At 46.1% G+C, this 18,380-nt stretch overlaps 2 protein-coding genes across 2 annotated transcripts in view; one reads left to right on the plus strand and one right to left on the minus strand.

Annotated features, from left to right (window-relative positions):
- Positions 1-18,380, minus strand: part of MED12L (mediator complex subunit 12L) — a 103,424-nt gene that overhangs the window by 41,725 nt on the left and 43,319 nt on the right. The window lies entirely within an intron of this gene.
- Positions 11,750-13,616, plus strand: GPR87 (G protein-coupled receptor 87). Its single transcript, XM_030455914.1, has 2 exons — positions 11,750-11,849; positions 12,580-13,616. Exons 1-2 carry the CDS (start codon positions 11,816-11,818, stop codon positions 13,614-13,616), a joined length of 1,071 nt encoding a protein of 356 aa, XP_030311774.1. The 5' UTR covers positions 11,750-11,815.

An 18,380-nucleotide genomic window follows, 5' to 3' on the forward strand; every position in this document is an offset into this window, starting at 1 on the left:
AGCAGCTCCATCTCACACATCTGAAGGTGGGAATCCTCCACAAGCTGCAAGCACTGAGCCTGCTACCATTTTCTCTGTTACAAAAAAAAAAAAAAAAAAAAGCCATTTTTGTCTATTACCCAGGTGTCTAATCTGCCTTAAAAATAACCCTGCCGTTTGTATTGCTAAATACAACAGCAAAGGAGTTTTAGAATGAACCAACACACTAATTGTTGTAATAACGTTGTTGAGGCCCTTTTGAAATCTGTGAATTGGTCTCTAATCACCAGAACACAAGAAGGGACATCCAGCCTTTAAATAATGTGAACAATAGTAAAGTTACAGGTTAGCTCTCAGCCCTTTACATCAGAGCTCCACATTACCTTCGCGCTGTTTTTATGACAAGCTCCACAGCATTTCCTTTTCATGTGCCAGCCAGTCCTGACTTGCTGCAGCCTGAGAACAGCCCAGCAACACGTCTGCATCACACGCCTGCTGGGGGATGCTCTGACTCTGCTTTCCAACCCATTCGGCTCCACCAATACACCAGAACACACAGATTTAAAAGTTAACCTCCCATTGCATCACAGTACAAACAAACAAAACAAAACAATAACATTCCCAGGGAGACTTTATTAATCTCTTTATTATTTGACCGCTGCTAATATGAAACTTTGGTGTGTGTGTGCCCTTCACAGAGTAACAACTATTAAAAGCCTGGGTCTACTGTAAGAAACCAAACTGTATTTTTTTAACATTTCAGTTTTCACTTCTAATTTCTTTCTCTTCAATGTACTAGGACCACCCAGCTACTGTCACAGGTCTGGAGCCCCAGCTACTGAAGGGCAAGACAAACAGCCTTGGATGCTCCCCTGAGGAGGAACAAGCTCTCCACTCACAAATCCATTTGCATGCATTGGAGAGAAACACCAAGGAACAAAACATAAGCAGCTGCTGAACACTGGAGATCAGGGGCTGAGAGAAGGAGAAATGCTGGCTGGCACACACGTAGCCATGTGCAAGGTCTGAGAGAGGGAGAGGCTTTGCCAAATCTCCTCTCCCTGTGTGAATGAGAAGCCTCCTCCATCCTCAGGTGATGGCTCCAGCACATGCACAGGGACCATCACTTCATGTCACCACATCCAGCTCCTGAGATCAGTTTTGCAGCCTGCAGTAACACAGCTACAACCATGGCAGAAGTGTAACACGTGTTCCTGCTGCCCTCATTTGCATTATCTGCTTTGCCTTGCAAAAGCTGCTCTTCAAAGATGAGCCCTGTCAGAAGTCTCTTACCATCAGGGATGGCACCTGATCCAAGGGAGAGGTCCCGAGGCAAGTGGGAATCACACAGTTTGCCCACCAGCAGAAATGTGGAAATTAGCACAGGGCCCCCTTGACCCAGGTCCAGGGCAGCTGCTCACCAGGTAGGACCTGCTCCTACTCCTGCTCCTGTTCCTGCTCCTGCTCCCTGCAGGGCTCCCCGGGATGCACCTGTGCAGAGGCTGCCCAGTCCCAGAGGGGATGAGGACCCTGTCCCAAAGAGGGGATGCTGTCCCTCAGATCTTTGAGGAAAAAAGAACAACAAGTATGGAGAGGTCCAGGCAGAACAGGCAGTGCAGTCCAAGCAAAGTGACCTGGCAGCCATGGCTCTCGTAGCATTAGGATTATTTTCTTGTTTCTCATGAAGATTTAATGCTATATATCCACTCTCCTTTTAAGAGGCAGCAGAAATGGGAAATCAACCACTTTATCCTCTACCGACATGAAGCAAAATTTGGTCCTGATACAACCACTACCATGATTATTTTAGTGCTCTTAATGCACTAAATTATCTTACTTTAAACGTGTGTACACCCAGTATCACTGACAGCAGGACTGTAAGAGTCAGCAGGCTCACCATCAGACTGTTAAAAACACCAGGAAAAAGTACTTGGTAAAGAGACAGTCTAGTCACTTTAGCTGAAATATTTAGTTACAGGCTTAACATTTTGCTTTCATCCTACGTGCTGTTTAAGAGAGGACCTGTTGAAAGCACATGAAAGATGTCTAAATATAGTCAAAATAATAATTGACATGGTAATCTCGATTAGCAAATATTTGCATCTATCCAGCACGAGATTTTTCTTCTGTATCACATTAAATTGGCATTCCCCCTGCAGACAAAGCTGTAGGAACCAAGAGGCAGGGTTGCACAGGTTGCTGTGTTGGCAAGGTCCCTCCTGCTGCCTTTCAGAGGCAGGAACCCCCCTCCCAGGTGAATCACTGTCTGCGTCCCGGGCTGCTGGGGAGCCAGGAAGTGAGCGGGAGCGCTCGCCTACCCTGGCATGTGAGTCATTCCCAGGAATGAGAAAGCCAGTCGCTCCTGTTGCTCCTGGCCGGGGGAATTTTGACTCTCTGATCAGGTATCGCCAAAAAAAAGCCATCAGAAGCAAAAAAGCTTGCTGCCAGAAATGGTTCGTTTAGCCACCTTACCGCAAGAAATGCTCCCATGCCTCCTGTAGCTCCGAGATGCCGTGTGGAGGAGTCTGAGGCACCTTGGAGATGCAGCTCAGAGGGAAGGGGAAGGTGACGATGGTGACAGGTAAGTGATCTCTGAGCACCTGAAATGCGTTCGATAAGTTGTTCTGTGAATCTTCTGGCTATTGATCACTCTCAAGGGCAGAGAAAACAGAAATTAAAACACAGCTGCTGAAAACCAGACCTGGAAACATAAACTGAGTCTTAAATAATCTAAAAGCTAAAAAACAGATTAAATAAGAGAGTGAAAAGTTCTCGAAATAGCATGACTTTGCTAGTCTTCTATTTATTCAACATTAACTCATTATCTTTTTCCTAATAGCAAAAAAATGGTTTTCTGCTAGTCATTCCTTCTAAGACTCAAAGTGCAGGAGGGTTCATAGTTTCAATAACTTACTTCCCGAAAGGGCTTAATTTGTACCAAGCAAGATTCAGAATCTATAACAACTGGCGTAAAAGTTTTGTTCCTCTCTTTCTTTTCACTTCTTTCAGCAAGGGAAAGCATACTTGAATTCTCTTAATTATATTATACAGAATAAAGGTTCTCTTCCTTCATACTTCACTCAGATCATGTTAAAACTTGTCAGGTTCACTGGAAAAACCACATAGCTCTGAACAAGCAACTTACAAGCTATACCTCTGCTTAGTCTCAAAGTTTGGGAAATACATAGGGCACTTTCAAAACCCTGTGTCACTTAAGGAGTGTTTTAGGTGGAAAAGGTTTTCCTGGTCAGGAAGCACTCAAAGCAGCGCTGTGTTAAAGTTCTGTGTGTTAAAAAAGGACTTGGGCTTTGTGCTCTATGGGGACTGCAGACCTCTGCCTGCTCACTACGCATGCTTGCTCTGGAAACTGGTAGCATTTCACACTTTTTCCCATCTTTTTAAAGACGACTCCGCAATCTTCCTTTAAAAAGGGAAACTGGGAAAGTCAGGTGTTATTCAGCTGATGCCACTGATTCACTCCAGGCCACAGATGCCAGGAAAGCCACCAGCATGGCTCTGGTGTGAAGCCTGCTCCAGCAGGCACCTCTCTGCTGGGGTGGGCAGCCAGCCCTGGGGCACCAGCAGCCCCTCTCCTCCCCCCCTCTCTGGGGACCTGGCAGCACCTGGGGACACTCCCCAGATGTGGGACAGGAGGGAGAGAGCAGGGGAGCAGAGGACCAAAGGGTCTGTGGGGACCTCAGAAACAGAAGGTATCTGTTGGCACTGGGGAGGGGGTGAGAAAAGCAGGAGATTCTCATTATCATCATCACCAGGCAGAGGTTCCTGCTCCCTCCCTGGGTGCCCGTGCAGGGCTGCCCGTCCCAGCTCACCCCAAGGGCTCATCCCAGTCCCTCCCCAGGGCAGGGTGGAGTGGGGAGACCAGCCCAGCACCTGCACCCCATCCTGCAGCATCAGGCAGGAGAGGGCACCAGGACACATCTGCAGCCTGTCCCACAGCCTTGGGCAGCCCAGGAGCCCCTCCTCAGCCTGGGAGCCCACTCCACTCCCTGCCCATAGCTGCCATGAAACATCTGACCTAGGAGGGTGAACCTGCAGGGGTTGGACTGGATGGCCTTTAGAGGTCCCTTCCAACCCAAATGATTCTATGATATCCAGGGACTACTGAAGGGGGAAGCTCCTTCTCCTCTTCTCAGGACAAGTCTCTCCCAACAGCAAAGTTCAGACAGCCCTCCTCTGTGAGCAGGGGAACTCTAGGGAAAGCCAGGCCAGACACCTGCAGTGAGGGTACAGCATCAGACCTGAAGTGTGCAGTACTTATAAAGTTTGGAACTAAGTGAAAATGTGCCTGACATAAACCAAGAGCTACAGACCTGCTGCACTGCTGTCAGCTTCCAAGGCTCCAGGAAACCAGGCTGCAGGAGACACTAACCCCAGCACTGCTGAGGAAGCACTAAAGGAAGCCAGAGATGTTAACTCCTGTGTTTCAGTGGTCTTCCAACATCAAAATTACAGTATCTTCCTTTAAAAAAAAAAACAACAACCAACAACCTATGAAACAAGCCAAAAACCTCTTTGCACCCTCAATTACCAAAAGCAGTTTTCCACATCTGACCAACACTGACCCTCACACGTGATGCTACAGTCACCACTACTTCTTGTTTTCCTGGGGAAAATTCCAGTGACATCTCAAAGTGCCAACTGATGCTGAGCAGGATAAATTGGGCTCCTGTCACCTCCAGGGCAGCAGAAGCTGCTGCCACTGCACAAGGAACAGCCAAGAGCTGGCAGAGCAGTTGGGTCAGAGGAAGGAAGAGCAGGAGCTCTGGCTGCATGAAACATCCCAGGATGTGCAGTCTGTGTATTCCTGAGAGCACTGACCCTCCAGGACATTCAGAAAAAATTGGGGCTGCAGCAGGCTGAACTCTCACACTCTCAAAATCCCCATGTCCTTTTCCTTCCTCTCTGAAATAGCAGCATTGCTCAAGTAGCTAACGTGGTTAACTGTGTCACAGCAATAGACACTCAAAAAAACCTCAGCTGACAGCAGCAGATGAGGATTTTCTTTTGCCTTTCTGCAACATGAACTAAACTGTTTTAAGAAAACAATATAAATTGTTTCAGTGTAAAGTGAAACACCTAAAATGGAGATTCAAATAACTTAAAGGCTTAAATGGCACCATCAGTGTGTGTGTGTGTACCAATAATAACTAATTTTTCCCCACAAGATATTTTTTCACAATATCCCCTGCAGCATTTGAGAGACGTGACAGATGCACAAGAGCCAGAGTAGCCATGGGGGAAGGTGTTATGAGATCAATCACATCCCATCATTTTTTTATCCTTTTTGTGCCCAGACAACACCCTGTTTTTAAAGTTTCATCATGAGCTTTTTAATTTCATGTTTTTCACTGAGTAACACTGATAATCAATCAAATCTAAAGGCTAGTATTTTCAGCAAAAATCTCCAGTAAATGAAGCCTGGCACCCAGGAGAGCCTTCACCTTGCAGAACCACTCAAGCATGACATGCGGAAACTTAATTCCCAGTTTTTGCTCTTTTTCCTGCTAACGACTGCGTTTGAAAAATTTTCAATGGAAAAGCTTGTGACTTCAGGATAGTGTAAGCAAGTGGATAAGTTACTGGATAAGTAAGAAGCAGCCTGTGAACTGAAGAGTGATCATTTGACAGTTTTCCATGATGCCACTGTGCCAAGAACAGAGTCCAGAGAAAGACAAGCAGGGCAGGAAGAGAAAGGCTGGGAGAGAAGCCTGCAAAGAGGCTGAAAGAGGGAAAAGCTGAAGTTATCCTGGAGGAATGAATGTGAACCTGCTCCTTGGGAAAGCAAGGTTCTACACCAAACCTGAGCAGGAAGGGGCATCCTGCCTGGCATCATGGTTTGTTCTTCCTGGGGGGTCAAAGAAAGCAGCTCTATGGGCTCACAATACAGCATCCACCATCACCAGGTTTTGTGCAACCAGGAACAACCATCAGCAGCATCTTCTAGAAAGAAGCCAAGGAAAAATTCCAGAGCTAATCCTTTCCTTCTGTCTAATTAGAGGCTGCCATACTGACACAACATTAATTATCCCAACTCTGCCAACCATTGCACTAGAAAAAAAAAAAGGCCAAAAAAAAAACCCCAAAAAACAACCCAACAACCAAGAAGCAATTGCAACATATTGCTCCTCTTCCACCAACAACAGCCATTTACCTGCTGCACAACAGGATACCATTTCTGTTGGCAGTTTAACTCTTACTGTAAAAGCAATTGCAGCCTAAAGGAGATGTCCTTTAGCACAGCATTTCATACCACACTGCTTGAGAAATAGCAGTCCAAGTGGGGCCTCTTCCACAGAAAAGCCCAGCCAAGTGCTGCAGGCAGCCCCCCAGGAGCAAAGCACAGCAGGCAAGACCAGGACCCACCATAAACATGGGAAGCAGTAGTTTCTGCTTTTCAGGCATGAAAAATGCACATGCTGGTCATTAATGCAACAAAGGACTGGGAAGCATTTCTTCAGCATCATTAGGAATGGCAGTGCATGTTCAAGAGGAAAGAGAATTCATCCATGCATCTTTCTGCAAGCAAGTTTGAACAGTAAACAGTCTTAGAGTAATGATTAACAACATTTACTAGATTTTTGTAACCTCTAGATGGATAATTTGATTCAAAGTAAGTCATCCTAATCCATGAATGCAGAATGGCAGAAAAAAGAAAACTTGATAGAGCTCAGGCAGCATCCCAACAGACATCTCATGTCAGAGCTGTACCTCATGGGGGAAAACAAGAGCTCATAACCAAGGTGCAAACTGGATTGAGGCAGTAAAGCATGGGGGAGACTAATGCAGAAAGCAGAAGAGAGCACATCTGGCTGGTTACTCAGGTGCAGGGTGAGCCCAGCCCAGGCACAGGCAATGCACATGGTCATTTTGGTGTGGTGTGGTGTGAAACCAGCCAGACCAAAGCCCACGTTTCAGCCCCTGACTGCCCAGGGAGGCTCTGCCGGCCACAGGAATGGGGCACACATCGTTTTCCTCAGAGGCAGCTCCTGGGCAGAAGGACAGAGGGAAGGAAGTCTCTGTCGGCAGCGTGTCTGGGTGCAGAGGGCAGGGACAGGTCCTGCTGCCCACCCTGGGCTCTGCTCCAGCACCATCAGCTTCCCATGCCTGCCATGGGGACACATGGACAGCACGGGGTCCTGGGGACACATGGACAGCACAAGAAGCTGTCCCAGCAGCTGAGGCAGATGGGAGCAGGTGGCACCACAGCTCATCCGGGCCAGGATGCTCTGCTGTCCAGAACCACGTGAGAGGAGAATGAGGCTGGAATTGAGGGGGAAGCTCAAGGAGGAACCTGAACACCAAGAAGGAGATTTTGTACCAGATACCAAAGGAGAGGAGAAGCTTTCTGAGGTTCCTGTTTCTGGATATGACTAAGCTGACGGGCACCATAAGCCACAGCTGAGGACACTTATAGCCTAGTTCTTATTTTTCAGCCTCTCTGCAAGTCAGTGGGTGAAGCCTGGCAGTGTTACAGGGAACTTGCACAAGATCTCTGCACACCCCTCAACCAGGCTCCAAGGAAAAGGGGGGCAGAGGGAGGCACAATGCCCAGGGAGGGCTTTTTCCACCCTGTCTCCAGGCACCCGATGCTGAAGGAGCCCCCGTTAGGAGCCAGCTGAGGCAGCCAGGGCAGGGGGACACCTGGGGACACTGCCCACCCCTGCACCCACTGCCTCCTGTCCCATCAGCAGGTGCCACCAAGAAGCAGCAGTTGGGTTCCCTCCCACCAGGTTCCATGAGGAATGCAGGAGCCCCTGTAGCTTTCCCTGGGCCCCACAGAGCCACCCCAGCTCCCCCAGCCCCTCCACAGACCAGACACACTGTCCCTGCTCTGCAGTTTGCAGAACAACCCAAGAGGCAGTAAAATGCAAAAACCAAGGTGATGTGCAAAGCAGAGGGGAGTGAGAGGCGCTGCAGGGTGATCCCAACAGGAATATCAAGTTATTCCACTGTGCATCACAGGACATTAACATATGCTCTCAGCAAAAGGGAGATGGACAGTTCTTAACAGCGGAAGGAAAGGGTGGAAGTGTCCCAGGTATGGGGATTGGGCTCTCTTTGACTGAACAGGAAAAGCACCTGGGATGACAAATAAATGCAAGCAGGGAAAACCAGTACATTAAGGCTTGTTCAGGGGATGCAGCAGAGGAGTGGACTGAAATCAGGATTAGGGGCACAGGCTCCACTTCTCTGCAGAAGCTCCACACGCATACACTGACTTTGCAGCATACACAGATGCTTTTTTTCCCCAAAGTCCTTGCAATTAACTCAGTGATTTGGTTTTGGTGAGATGAAAATGTTGCAGCCAGACAACAGCAAATTTTACACGTTGCCTCACATTTCTATTGTTTACATTAATTGTAATTTACCAAACTTTGTGGTGATTAACACAGTCTGACTGGCAAGAAGTCACACACCAGAAAGTTACCTGCTCAGCTAAAAAGACCATCACTTAAAACTTTGCAGCCCTGTGACCTGGAATATCTATTTTCTACTTTTTAAAAACATGTTAAGTAAGGTGAAAAAAGGAGCAAATAGATTTGAGGACACAGAATTTGTTTAAACAGTGAGGCAACTTAAAGCCTTAGTCATTAGAAAAACCATTCAGTCATTCCCTACCCATATGACACTAAAGTCTGCTGTGCAGCCTATTATTTAATTTCTCATCTAAGGTTATGTCAGACATGCATATAAACCAGTCTATCAACATTAGCAGCAAAAGATTACCTCATCTGTGAAACAGTGTGTACTTAACTTATATTTAATGCAGTTGACAGCCTTTAGGGGAATGATAGCAAAAAAAAATTTAATTAAAAAAAAGAAAAGAAAAAAACAAAACCAACCAAGTGCAGACACTACAAAAAGTAAAAAGTATTCTGGTTTAAAAAGCTATTTGAATAAAGCAGCAGCTTCTATTGCATCTACCAAACCATCTATGCAGAATATACCTATTTGGAAGAACAAGACAGATGGTTAGGATGAAACTGGTCAGAAGAAAAGTATCTGGAGAACTGGCCAAGGAGTGGAAAACCAACTTGCCTAGCACAGAAATATCATATTCAAACAAGTAAAAAAGCCACTACCAGAGTACATAGTCAGTGAACAACTATAAACTACCTTAAAATGATCTTTAAAGAGAAAGCAGTCTTCACCTCCCATCCCAAGAGAATACATGGGAAAAGGACCATTCTCCATATGGGATAACTTTCTTCCTTCTAGAGTCTGCAATATAGTGGCTTTTATCAGAAAAAGGATTAAGCTTCTAGTGTACAGAGATACACCAGATGAGACTCACATGAGCTTTGCTCACCCACCCTCACATGTGAAGAATGAACCACACTGCCCCAAGTGCTCTGTCTACCCCACCACCCCTCATCCTGGCAGACTGAGGTAGGAAGCTGTGGCAACACCTTTGGACTGGTGTGTCCGAGCAGGGTCCTATCTGTGCATCCCAAAACTTCATCACACAACCATCTCTGTGCAGCCAAGGCCACGGTGCCTGCATCCCTGAGAGCTGTGCACAAACCTGTTTGGTCTCCACCTCCAGCAGCACAAGGGAAAGTCTTCAGCACATAATTAGGGCAGCCAGGAGGTGTTGTCTGCAACCTCCACCCCAGGCAGGCACCAGCCAGCAAGGCAGGACACAGAGCATTGCTCTGCAGTTCAGCTGTCACTGCTCACACTTGGGAAGAGCCTGCTGCTCTCTTTTTCCAACCCATACGTACTGGGATGTTCTTGGAACATGTCTTACATTGAAGCCACCACGAGTAACATTACAGTGAGATATCCACTGAAAGTTCTGATCCTAACTGGCCTGCAGGAACAAGGAGCAAGCTCCCCATGTGGCTTCCAGGTGACCTGGATTTCCCTGGGCAAACAGAGCATGGTGAGACCTTCTCTGGCAAGACAGGTGCCTGTGGCAGGGGTCCCCCATGGGCAGTGCTCTGGGCAGGAATAAGACAGCCCAGATGGGGTACAAAACACACCTCTCCAGGTGATTCAGCCACTGCTGCTCCAAGTGACAGCAGAGCATCCCCTGCAGTCATTTTCAGCTATGAAAGAAGGAGCTAAATCCTTTTCCATCCTTTTCTGATGGAAAACAAGAGACAGAACGACAGAACCTCTGGAGAGTGCAGGGGCTGGCTGCATACGAAAAGGCATCCACAGAGACTGCACTCTGAGTGAGAACATCATCCCGAAAGGACGGATGTAGGGGTGGAAAAAGGAAGGAGCTTTTTTGACAGTATTTAGAGAGAATCTCTCCATGACCTGGAGTAACTGACAGTATCTGAGGAGCCTGGATAGCACAGGTCTGATCCCCAGCTCCATCAAACCCTGCAGCATTTCCCAGGGTTCAGCATGGGAAGATGGGAGCCAGCATTCCCTCTGCCTCCAACCTGTGCTGCACTGACTTCTCTGGGCTGAGGATCTGGAAGAGCAGGGAGCTTTCCAGGGACCAGGAATTACACAGACTTAAAAGGAGCTCTGAAAAGCAGGGAAACAAGCATCTTATTTCCATAACTAGATGGATATGCATCTTTCCATAAAATCATATATTCTTTTGATCTCAGTGCCTCCTGGGCAAAAAAAGGATAGCTGCAAATTATAAACAAGAGCAAAAAAGCAACAGCTTAATGATTCTCAGACCAACAGAAAACAAAATGTCTAAAATACCCCTGAAAATCTCATTATGGACCCCGGTTATTATCAGAGGAAACAACACCAGACAAGAAGCCAAATCGACAAAAAGCTCAAATTAACAGAATTGCATTTTTTTCCTGACCTTTCAAACTGCAGTGATTTCCTTTACTGCCCTCTAGTGGCACCTCAACGCCGTTCACAACTGATTATCACAAGGAACAAGTTGGGATTTGCCAAATCAGTAATTCTATCATCAGTTCATTCCCACACCAGAGCCAGTCGGGGTTAATGTAAGTGCTGAAATCGGAACTGTTTTTCTTTGTTCCTCTCAAACTTGTAAACAGAAAGCGAAGCATGGAAAAAAATCAATGTATTTGCATACTGCAAGGGTAAAGCAGTAATCTGGAATGCAGTCTCACAAACTGGCAGTGTTAAAATTTCTTTGAACAATGTCAAAACTTCATGATGCCATCACAGTATAAATTAGATCCTGCAGTTTATCAGTGTTCCCTGTAGGCTGGCCCTTTGAGTGGGACTCATAGAAGATTATCTTAACTGGAGCAGCTATGGAAGACGTCTGGTACCTTTAGTCTTACAGAAATATGAGAAGGGTTTGGGCTTGCTTCATCACAGCCACTGAAACCTCAGTAGAGTAAGAAACATACACAGAGGGCAAGGTACCACAGATGGAAATGGCAGGCAGTGGTACAAGGCAGAAAGCAGCTGCTGAGACTTTCAGGCTGGAAATTAGAATACTGATGCTATTACATCAATACAGCTCCAGCACAGCTTTGTTAGTGAGCTAGAAAAAGGGAAATACTTTTAACAGTGACACTGATAGGCTTACAAAAGCTATCCTGGCAGGACTGCCTGCAGAGATGCTGCCCATGCTCAGCTGTACGTGAAGACCTCAACAGCAGAACTGCTGAGCAGTACCCACAGACCATCAGGGACCATTCCTGGTGGAAGGGAATTCTGGAGGATGCTCATTTCCCAGAGCTCCTCTCCTTGCTAGGGAAAGGAAGGCGAGCACTTCTGTTTTGCCCTGGGTTTAATTCTGATTTATTTTCCCCAGAACATAATGCTGGCACAACCCATGCCACATCCCGGATCTTCAGCTGCCAGTGGGAATCCTGAGAAGCACTGCAGCTGAAAACCTACAGCAACGCAAAGGATGGGGTACAATTTGTCTTATGGAAAACTGTCAGGTAAAACAATGCTGGAAATTCAAGTGGTTGATAACTGTTTATTCTATTACTATCAGTTCCTAGCAATGTTTTAAAGAAATGAGTCACTTCAGAACTGGCTGTCTAAACACTGCCAGGTGCTGCCCCCATGGGTGCCAATCCTGGTTTACCAACCAGCCAAATTCATAGTCTAAACAACATGAAATAAGATGTGCTACAGTTTTATGAGAAAATTTATAAATCTGAAGTATTCCTATAAACAATTCACGCACGAAGTCCTCAAATACGCAGAGACTGTGATTTTAAAATACATTAATGCAAGCTAAGTTTTAAACCAGTGTTTTAACAGGCCTGCAGAGTCTCTCAGAGCCCTATCTCTTGCTACACATCTCATGGGTTGTGTTGAGCTGCCACCAGTGTCACGGGCCCGTTCCCAGCCTGCCCACTGTCCCACCTCTCACTGACCGCAGTCACTGGGGCTCTCTGCAGAGTTTGCAGGTTATTTGTATTTCTTGAGCACTCCCAAGGTGTCCCCTGCACCTCCCAAGGCCAGCCAGGCCCCGCCATCCCCAGCCCAGTCCCTGTGAGGACAGCCAGACACAGGCACCGTCACTGGACATGTGCAACACCGCTTTTACCTCAGGTCTTCCCCGCTGGTTCATCTGCCATCTTTTGGAGGACAGGTCTAAAAGGGCCCCGTTTGTAAACCAGAGACGTCCTTTAAAGACGTTGTGTTCCCTTGTTTCCACAGAGGATCGTCTGAGCCCAGACAACAGCAGTTCACCCAACTCCACCGCGGGCTCACCCGGGGATGCCGCACACGACGAGTTCACCACCATCGTCCTGCCCGTGCTTTACCTCATCATCTTCCTGGCCAGCCTCCTGCTGAACGGCCTTGCCGTCTGGATATTCTTCCACATCAGGAACAAGACGAGCTTTATCTTTTACCTGAAGAACATTGTGGTTGCAGACCTCCTCATGACACTGACCTTCCCCTTCAAGATCATCCAGGACTCGCAGCTGGGGCCCTGGCACTTCAACTCTTTCCTCTGCCGGTACACCACGGTCCTGTTCTACGCCAACATGTACACCACCATCGTGTTCCTCGGGCTCATCAGCATCGACCGCTACCTGAAAGTGGTCAAACCTTTCGGGGACTCCAGGATGTACAGCATCACCTTCACCAAGATCTTGTCTGCCTGCGTTTGGGTTGTAATGGCTTTCCTCTCCTTGCCGAACCTGATCCTCACCAATGGTTACCCAACCAGGAGGAACATAGATGACTGCCTGAAGCTGAAGTCCCCCCTGGGGGTCAAGTGGCACACGGCTGTCATCTACATCAACACCTGCATGTTCGTAGTGGTGCTGATAGTGCTGATAGGATGCTATATTGCAATATCCAGGTACATTTATAAATCAAGCAAACAATTTATCAGCTCGTCAAGCAGAAAGAGAAAGCATAATCAGAGTATAAGGGTCGTTGTGGCTGTATTCTTCACTTGCTTTCTGCCTTATCATCTGTGCAGAATACCCTTTACTTTCAGCCATCTAGATAAAATTTTAGATGACTCTGCACACAGAATCTTATATTATTGTAAGGAAATGACACTCTTCCTTTCCGCATGCAATGTCTGTCTGGATCCAATCATTTACTTTTTCATGTGTAGATCATTCTCCCGAAGGCTGTTCAGAAAATCAAACATGAGAACCAGGAGTGAGAGCATCAGATCCCTTCAGAGCGTCAGAAGGTCAGAAGTGCGCATATACCATGAATACACTGATGTCTGAACTCACCCACAGAGACTTTTGCTAACTTGTGAGGATGTTTGTATATCTGTAAATAAAACATATCTTTGAGTATCTGACCATGGAAGTTCATTAAGGAATGTGCAGATACCTAGAGCTTTCCTGTTTCAGCTCACAGCACCCTCAAAATCCTCATCACCTCAAAATTCAAAAGCTTGTATCCACACAGAGGTGGGGTTCACTTCAGAGGGGCCTGGGGGATGGTTTTGGTTTGTTGGTTTCTGTAGAAGCCAACAGAAGCTAAGGATGCCTCAGCTCAGAAAGCAACCTGGAGGCTTCAGATGGAATGGACAAGCTCTGACCTTGCCTCAGAGTGGGATTCCAAGGAGAGGAACCAGCATCCCCAGGGTCAAGTAGATGGCCACTGAGGGCTTATGGCTGGTGAAGAGGAGGGGAGGAGGTGGGACATGCTCCAGCAGAGCCCCCTCGGGGTGCCCACAGGGCTCAGTTGTGGCATTGGCACTTTGCAGCATCTCAGCTTTTCCTCTCGGGTGTTTGTGGAGCTGGTAGCACTGTCCCATCCACAGATCAAACCTACCAATCAGCACCTCTTTCAAAATATCAAACATAAAGCATTCAAACACAACCCTGGTTTAAGTCTCTTCTCAAAATATAAGTAAATAAAAAACCCACAAACAAACAGAAAACAACAACAAAGAAACAGACTGTTAAAATGGTTTCTAATACCCACTAATCTCATTCTAACTGAAGACACAACAAAAAACTTAGCTGAAGGAGAAGGTGTTGACTAACAACTACATAATTTAGAGGAAAAAAACAAGTCCTGGAGAGCACTCATCAGAGTTAAGATTTGAGGAGGAGACCCCAGGTGGTCTCAGTGAGCTTCTGGCAGGCTGTGCACCACGCAAGCAGCCAACAGCCCTCCAGACTTGTTTATAACAAGGGCAGGAGAAACCCAAACCACTTGTCACAGCTTGCACAAACATTCCTGAGCTGGGCTGGCACCAGCTCATCCTGGTGGATCCCAGGAGGCAGGATGACCCAACCTGGTTGGGATGCCCACAGCAGGAGCAGCAGGAGCCACAGTGAGGTCCAGGTCTGCTGAAGCCTCGACACCCCCAGCCTGCTGCAGTGAGGACACTCAGCCACTCAAGGCTACAAGGACACATCTGTATTTAAACCTGTAAACACAACGATGTTGATGGGAATAGTTTATTCCCTGTCCTTCACCAGGGATTAAATCAGATTTGTTTAGAGTAAAAGCTGCTCATACAAAAAATAAACACCCAGCTTTGAAAAATACATGTTGTAAGGAGCTGACACATGTTTAGAGCAATTAACTTTGATACGTATTCTGTGCCATGTAGTGCAATTGAACAAACAGGAGATGGCAACAGTTCATCACCAAGTGTCTTACTCATATAAGGACTTTCCTTTTAATATACAAAAAAATGGTTTGATAAGGAAATCCTGAAAATGCAGCATTCAAACAAGACAAAATATTGCATAGCAACACCTTTAATGAAATTGTCTACTAAAACATATTTTTTAACTAAAGTGTATTTTTTATTTTTTAATGCTGTTAGTTTAAGTTTCAGATTCTGTTTAATGCATAATTAAAAAGTTAAACTCTAAGTATTATAATATTTGAATTAAGGCAAGTATTATAAAACTACTTACCTTGCTTATTTCTGTAAAGGAAGGCAGGAGATTTTTTTTATATTTATCTGACTTCACATAAAAAACTTTTCACTGGCTAAAATACCACAACTAGAAAACTATGTTCACGTAGAGCCTCAAAGACTAGTTCTGGGATCAAATTTACAATTTGTACTCTTGGGGTTCTATGGTCTAAGACTATCCAAAACCATATTAAGAGAACAATTTCTGGACTGGTTTACACAGTTCTTGTGAGCACCAAATTAAATGGGACAGCATATGGGGTTGTTTCTCTGAAACAGTAATATTTAGGACTGCAAGAGCAGTAATGTACACACAGAGATTCACAACCCAGGACTCTCTTATTAGGTCTCATGTGGTTAAAGAAAACCAAGACCTAGTGCTTCTGGTCTCCCTTTTACAGCTCAAGTAGCAGTAAATCACAGAAGGTTTACAGCTTGTTAAATTGTGCTGGATAATTACTGTGTTCAACTCACACACACCCCCACCCCCTGGGTCTCTGCCCTGCAGCCACCTCTCCCTCCAGCATTTCCACCTGGCTCCTGGTTTCATCCAGCCTCCCCCATTCCCAGTGCTCCAGCTCCTCCTGACCCCAAACAACAGAGCTGGCTCTGTGTCCCACACACCTCGCTCAGCTAACTCCTGTCCAGGGCAGGTCACAGGACAAGCACAAGCTTCCTAAGATGAAATTCAAATATCCTGACTACTAGATGATATTTTAAATATATCGCACAGCAAAGTATTTATATATATATATATATATACGTACATGTACACAATCTATAGGATTCACCATACACACACAGAGCACAAGCGAGCTTGAACCCCTCTGAGTATTGTGACCTTTTTCTGGGTGGATGGTGGTCTTCCTACCCAGCTCACATGAAGCCCAGAGACCTACTGCAGTGGAAATATCCCTGTTTGTCCCTAACCAGGGACACACTGGACAAGAGCAGACTACAGACCAGGAGCACAGGACCCTCCCCTGGCACATCAAGTGATGAAGCTCAGTGATGTCTGCACACAAGGCCAGAAGGTCACCTACCTCTTGTCCCGTGCATCCTCTCCTTGCAGGATGCACACATCCTACACATTCTCACTACCCACTCATTTCTTAGCTGAAGGCTGCATTTAGGTGGGATTTCCTCCCAGGGGAAACAGTACTGCTGTTCCCTAGAAAGAATTTCATACCCACAGATCTGCTACCCAGGGTGATGCCCTTCAATGAGCAGCCTAAGGGTGCCCTTCCTAGGGGCCCATGGAGATAACACAACCAGCACTTGCTGGGCAGTGTGGTCCCCCATGGGAGCTGTGGACATCCACATGAAATCCTGCACTGGGAAGAGGAGAGGCAGCCCAGCCAGGACGAGCTTGCTCTGATGCCTGACAGCTTGGATGCATACAACAGTTCACTGTAAAATCACCCCCAAAGTAAGTTTACTTTATCTTGACAGAATGTATGTGTGATGATTCTTTTCCACTGGTTTATACACACACTTACATATACAACAGTTCTTTGAAGACACTGTTTGTGAAATATCTTCCCAGGGCTACAAATGAACTACAAAAGATTATCTTAGTCCCTAAATACCAGATAACTATATTTAACTTGTCTATATTTGACATGGAATTCTGGTCCTCGGATTTTCTTCTTGGAAGAAAAATTTACAAGAAAGTTTGTTGGAAAAGTCTCAGGCCCTGGTCTGTTGCTGTCACTTCAGAGAAGCACATCAGGCCAGAAGCATGTGCACATTTGGGTTGTGCAGTTGTGCAGTCCCATTCTTTACAGGATGCTGTATGTGAAGGGGTTTCAGATGAGGGCACGACAGCAGATCAGAGCCAAGAACACAAGGAGCACACAAATTCATGAACATCTCTAGGCTTGTTTTTTTTTTCATTTAGGAAGCTTCCTAGACATCTTGAAAAAGGAAACTAAAACCCAGGAAGTTCTAAAAATGTATCTTTGTATTGAAGCACACCAGAATTTCATGAATTAAGCAACTAATTGCATAACTGGTACCACCCTGACTCCCGGGTTTACTCAAAATGCGTCAGCCCCACTCCTCAGCTCTCCCAACCAGACCCTGTGCCACCCTGTAAGGCAAAATCTTTGCACTGTGAGCCAGAGTGGTGTCATCTGGATGGGGACAAAGACCTGATGACTAAGTTTCAGACAGAACCTTGTAAGGTCTCAGCTATGCATCAATGATGCACGGACATCGACCCACCAGCAAAACAAAACTAGGCAGGAAGTATTTGCCAGCAGCTTTGGTAGGGTAAAAACCAAAATCCAGAAATCCTGCAATGCTTTAGTGCTTAGCATGCCTCCTAGTAGGATTATTCTATAAAAATATTTATTGTGTTCATCCTGCGTTTAGCAATTCACAGAGCTTAGCCACAAATACCATACAATCCCTGTGTTTTTACATTCAGTGGAGTTGGAAGAACTGACTGCTTCATTGGGTTTTGGTAACAGGACACAGACCTATAAGAAGATACTGCTTATTTATAGCAGTGGTGTGGTGGCATAAGATCCTTCTTTTGGAAAAAAACCTGTCTGAACTCATCAGCCCCATTCCTGTTAGCAAAGGCTTCACCCCAACTTGCACTTGTGTCATCAGACAGATGAAGAACCAAACCACCAGCAGCCCTGTCAGTCACCAGACGTGCTCTGATCTACCCTCAGTTTTCTCTTATCTCTGACTGTGAATCTGGATTCTCCACTTCTGACACAGGAGTCCATCAGCAGGATCATAGGAAAGGTTTCCCTTCATGGGCACTGAACTCAGACAAAAAGTTCAATCTATCTTCTTAATAAAAATAACAGCTAGACCAGTAGAAATGAACTTTGGGTTTGGGGGAAGACATGTATGGCTAAAGGTAGAACACATTATCAGTTTATTTTTAAGCCATCAAAAGTGTGATACACAGCAGAGTCTTCTGGCAATCAGGCTCACTGCTTGCTTTCTAACCCTTCAGAAACAGCAACAATATCTTTAGATACTTAAGATATTAAATCTGGCTGGCATTTTGGAAATATATCCCTGTTTGCATAACAAAGCAACCCTTCAGCTTGCCCTGCTGCCTAGAGTCATTCCAACAGGG

Source organism: Calypte anna, chromosome 9 (genome assembly GCF_003957555.1).
Source record: "Calypte anna isolate BGI_N300 chromosome 9, bCalAnn1_v1.p, whole genome shotgun sequence".
NCBI lineage: Eukaryota > Metazoa > Chordata > Aves > Apodiformes > Trochilidae > Calypte > Calypte anna.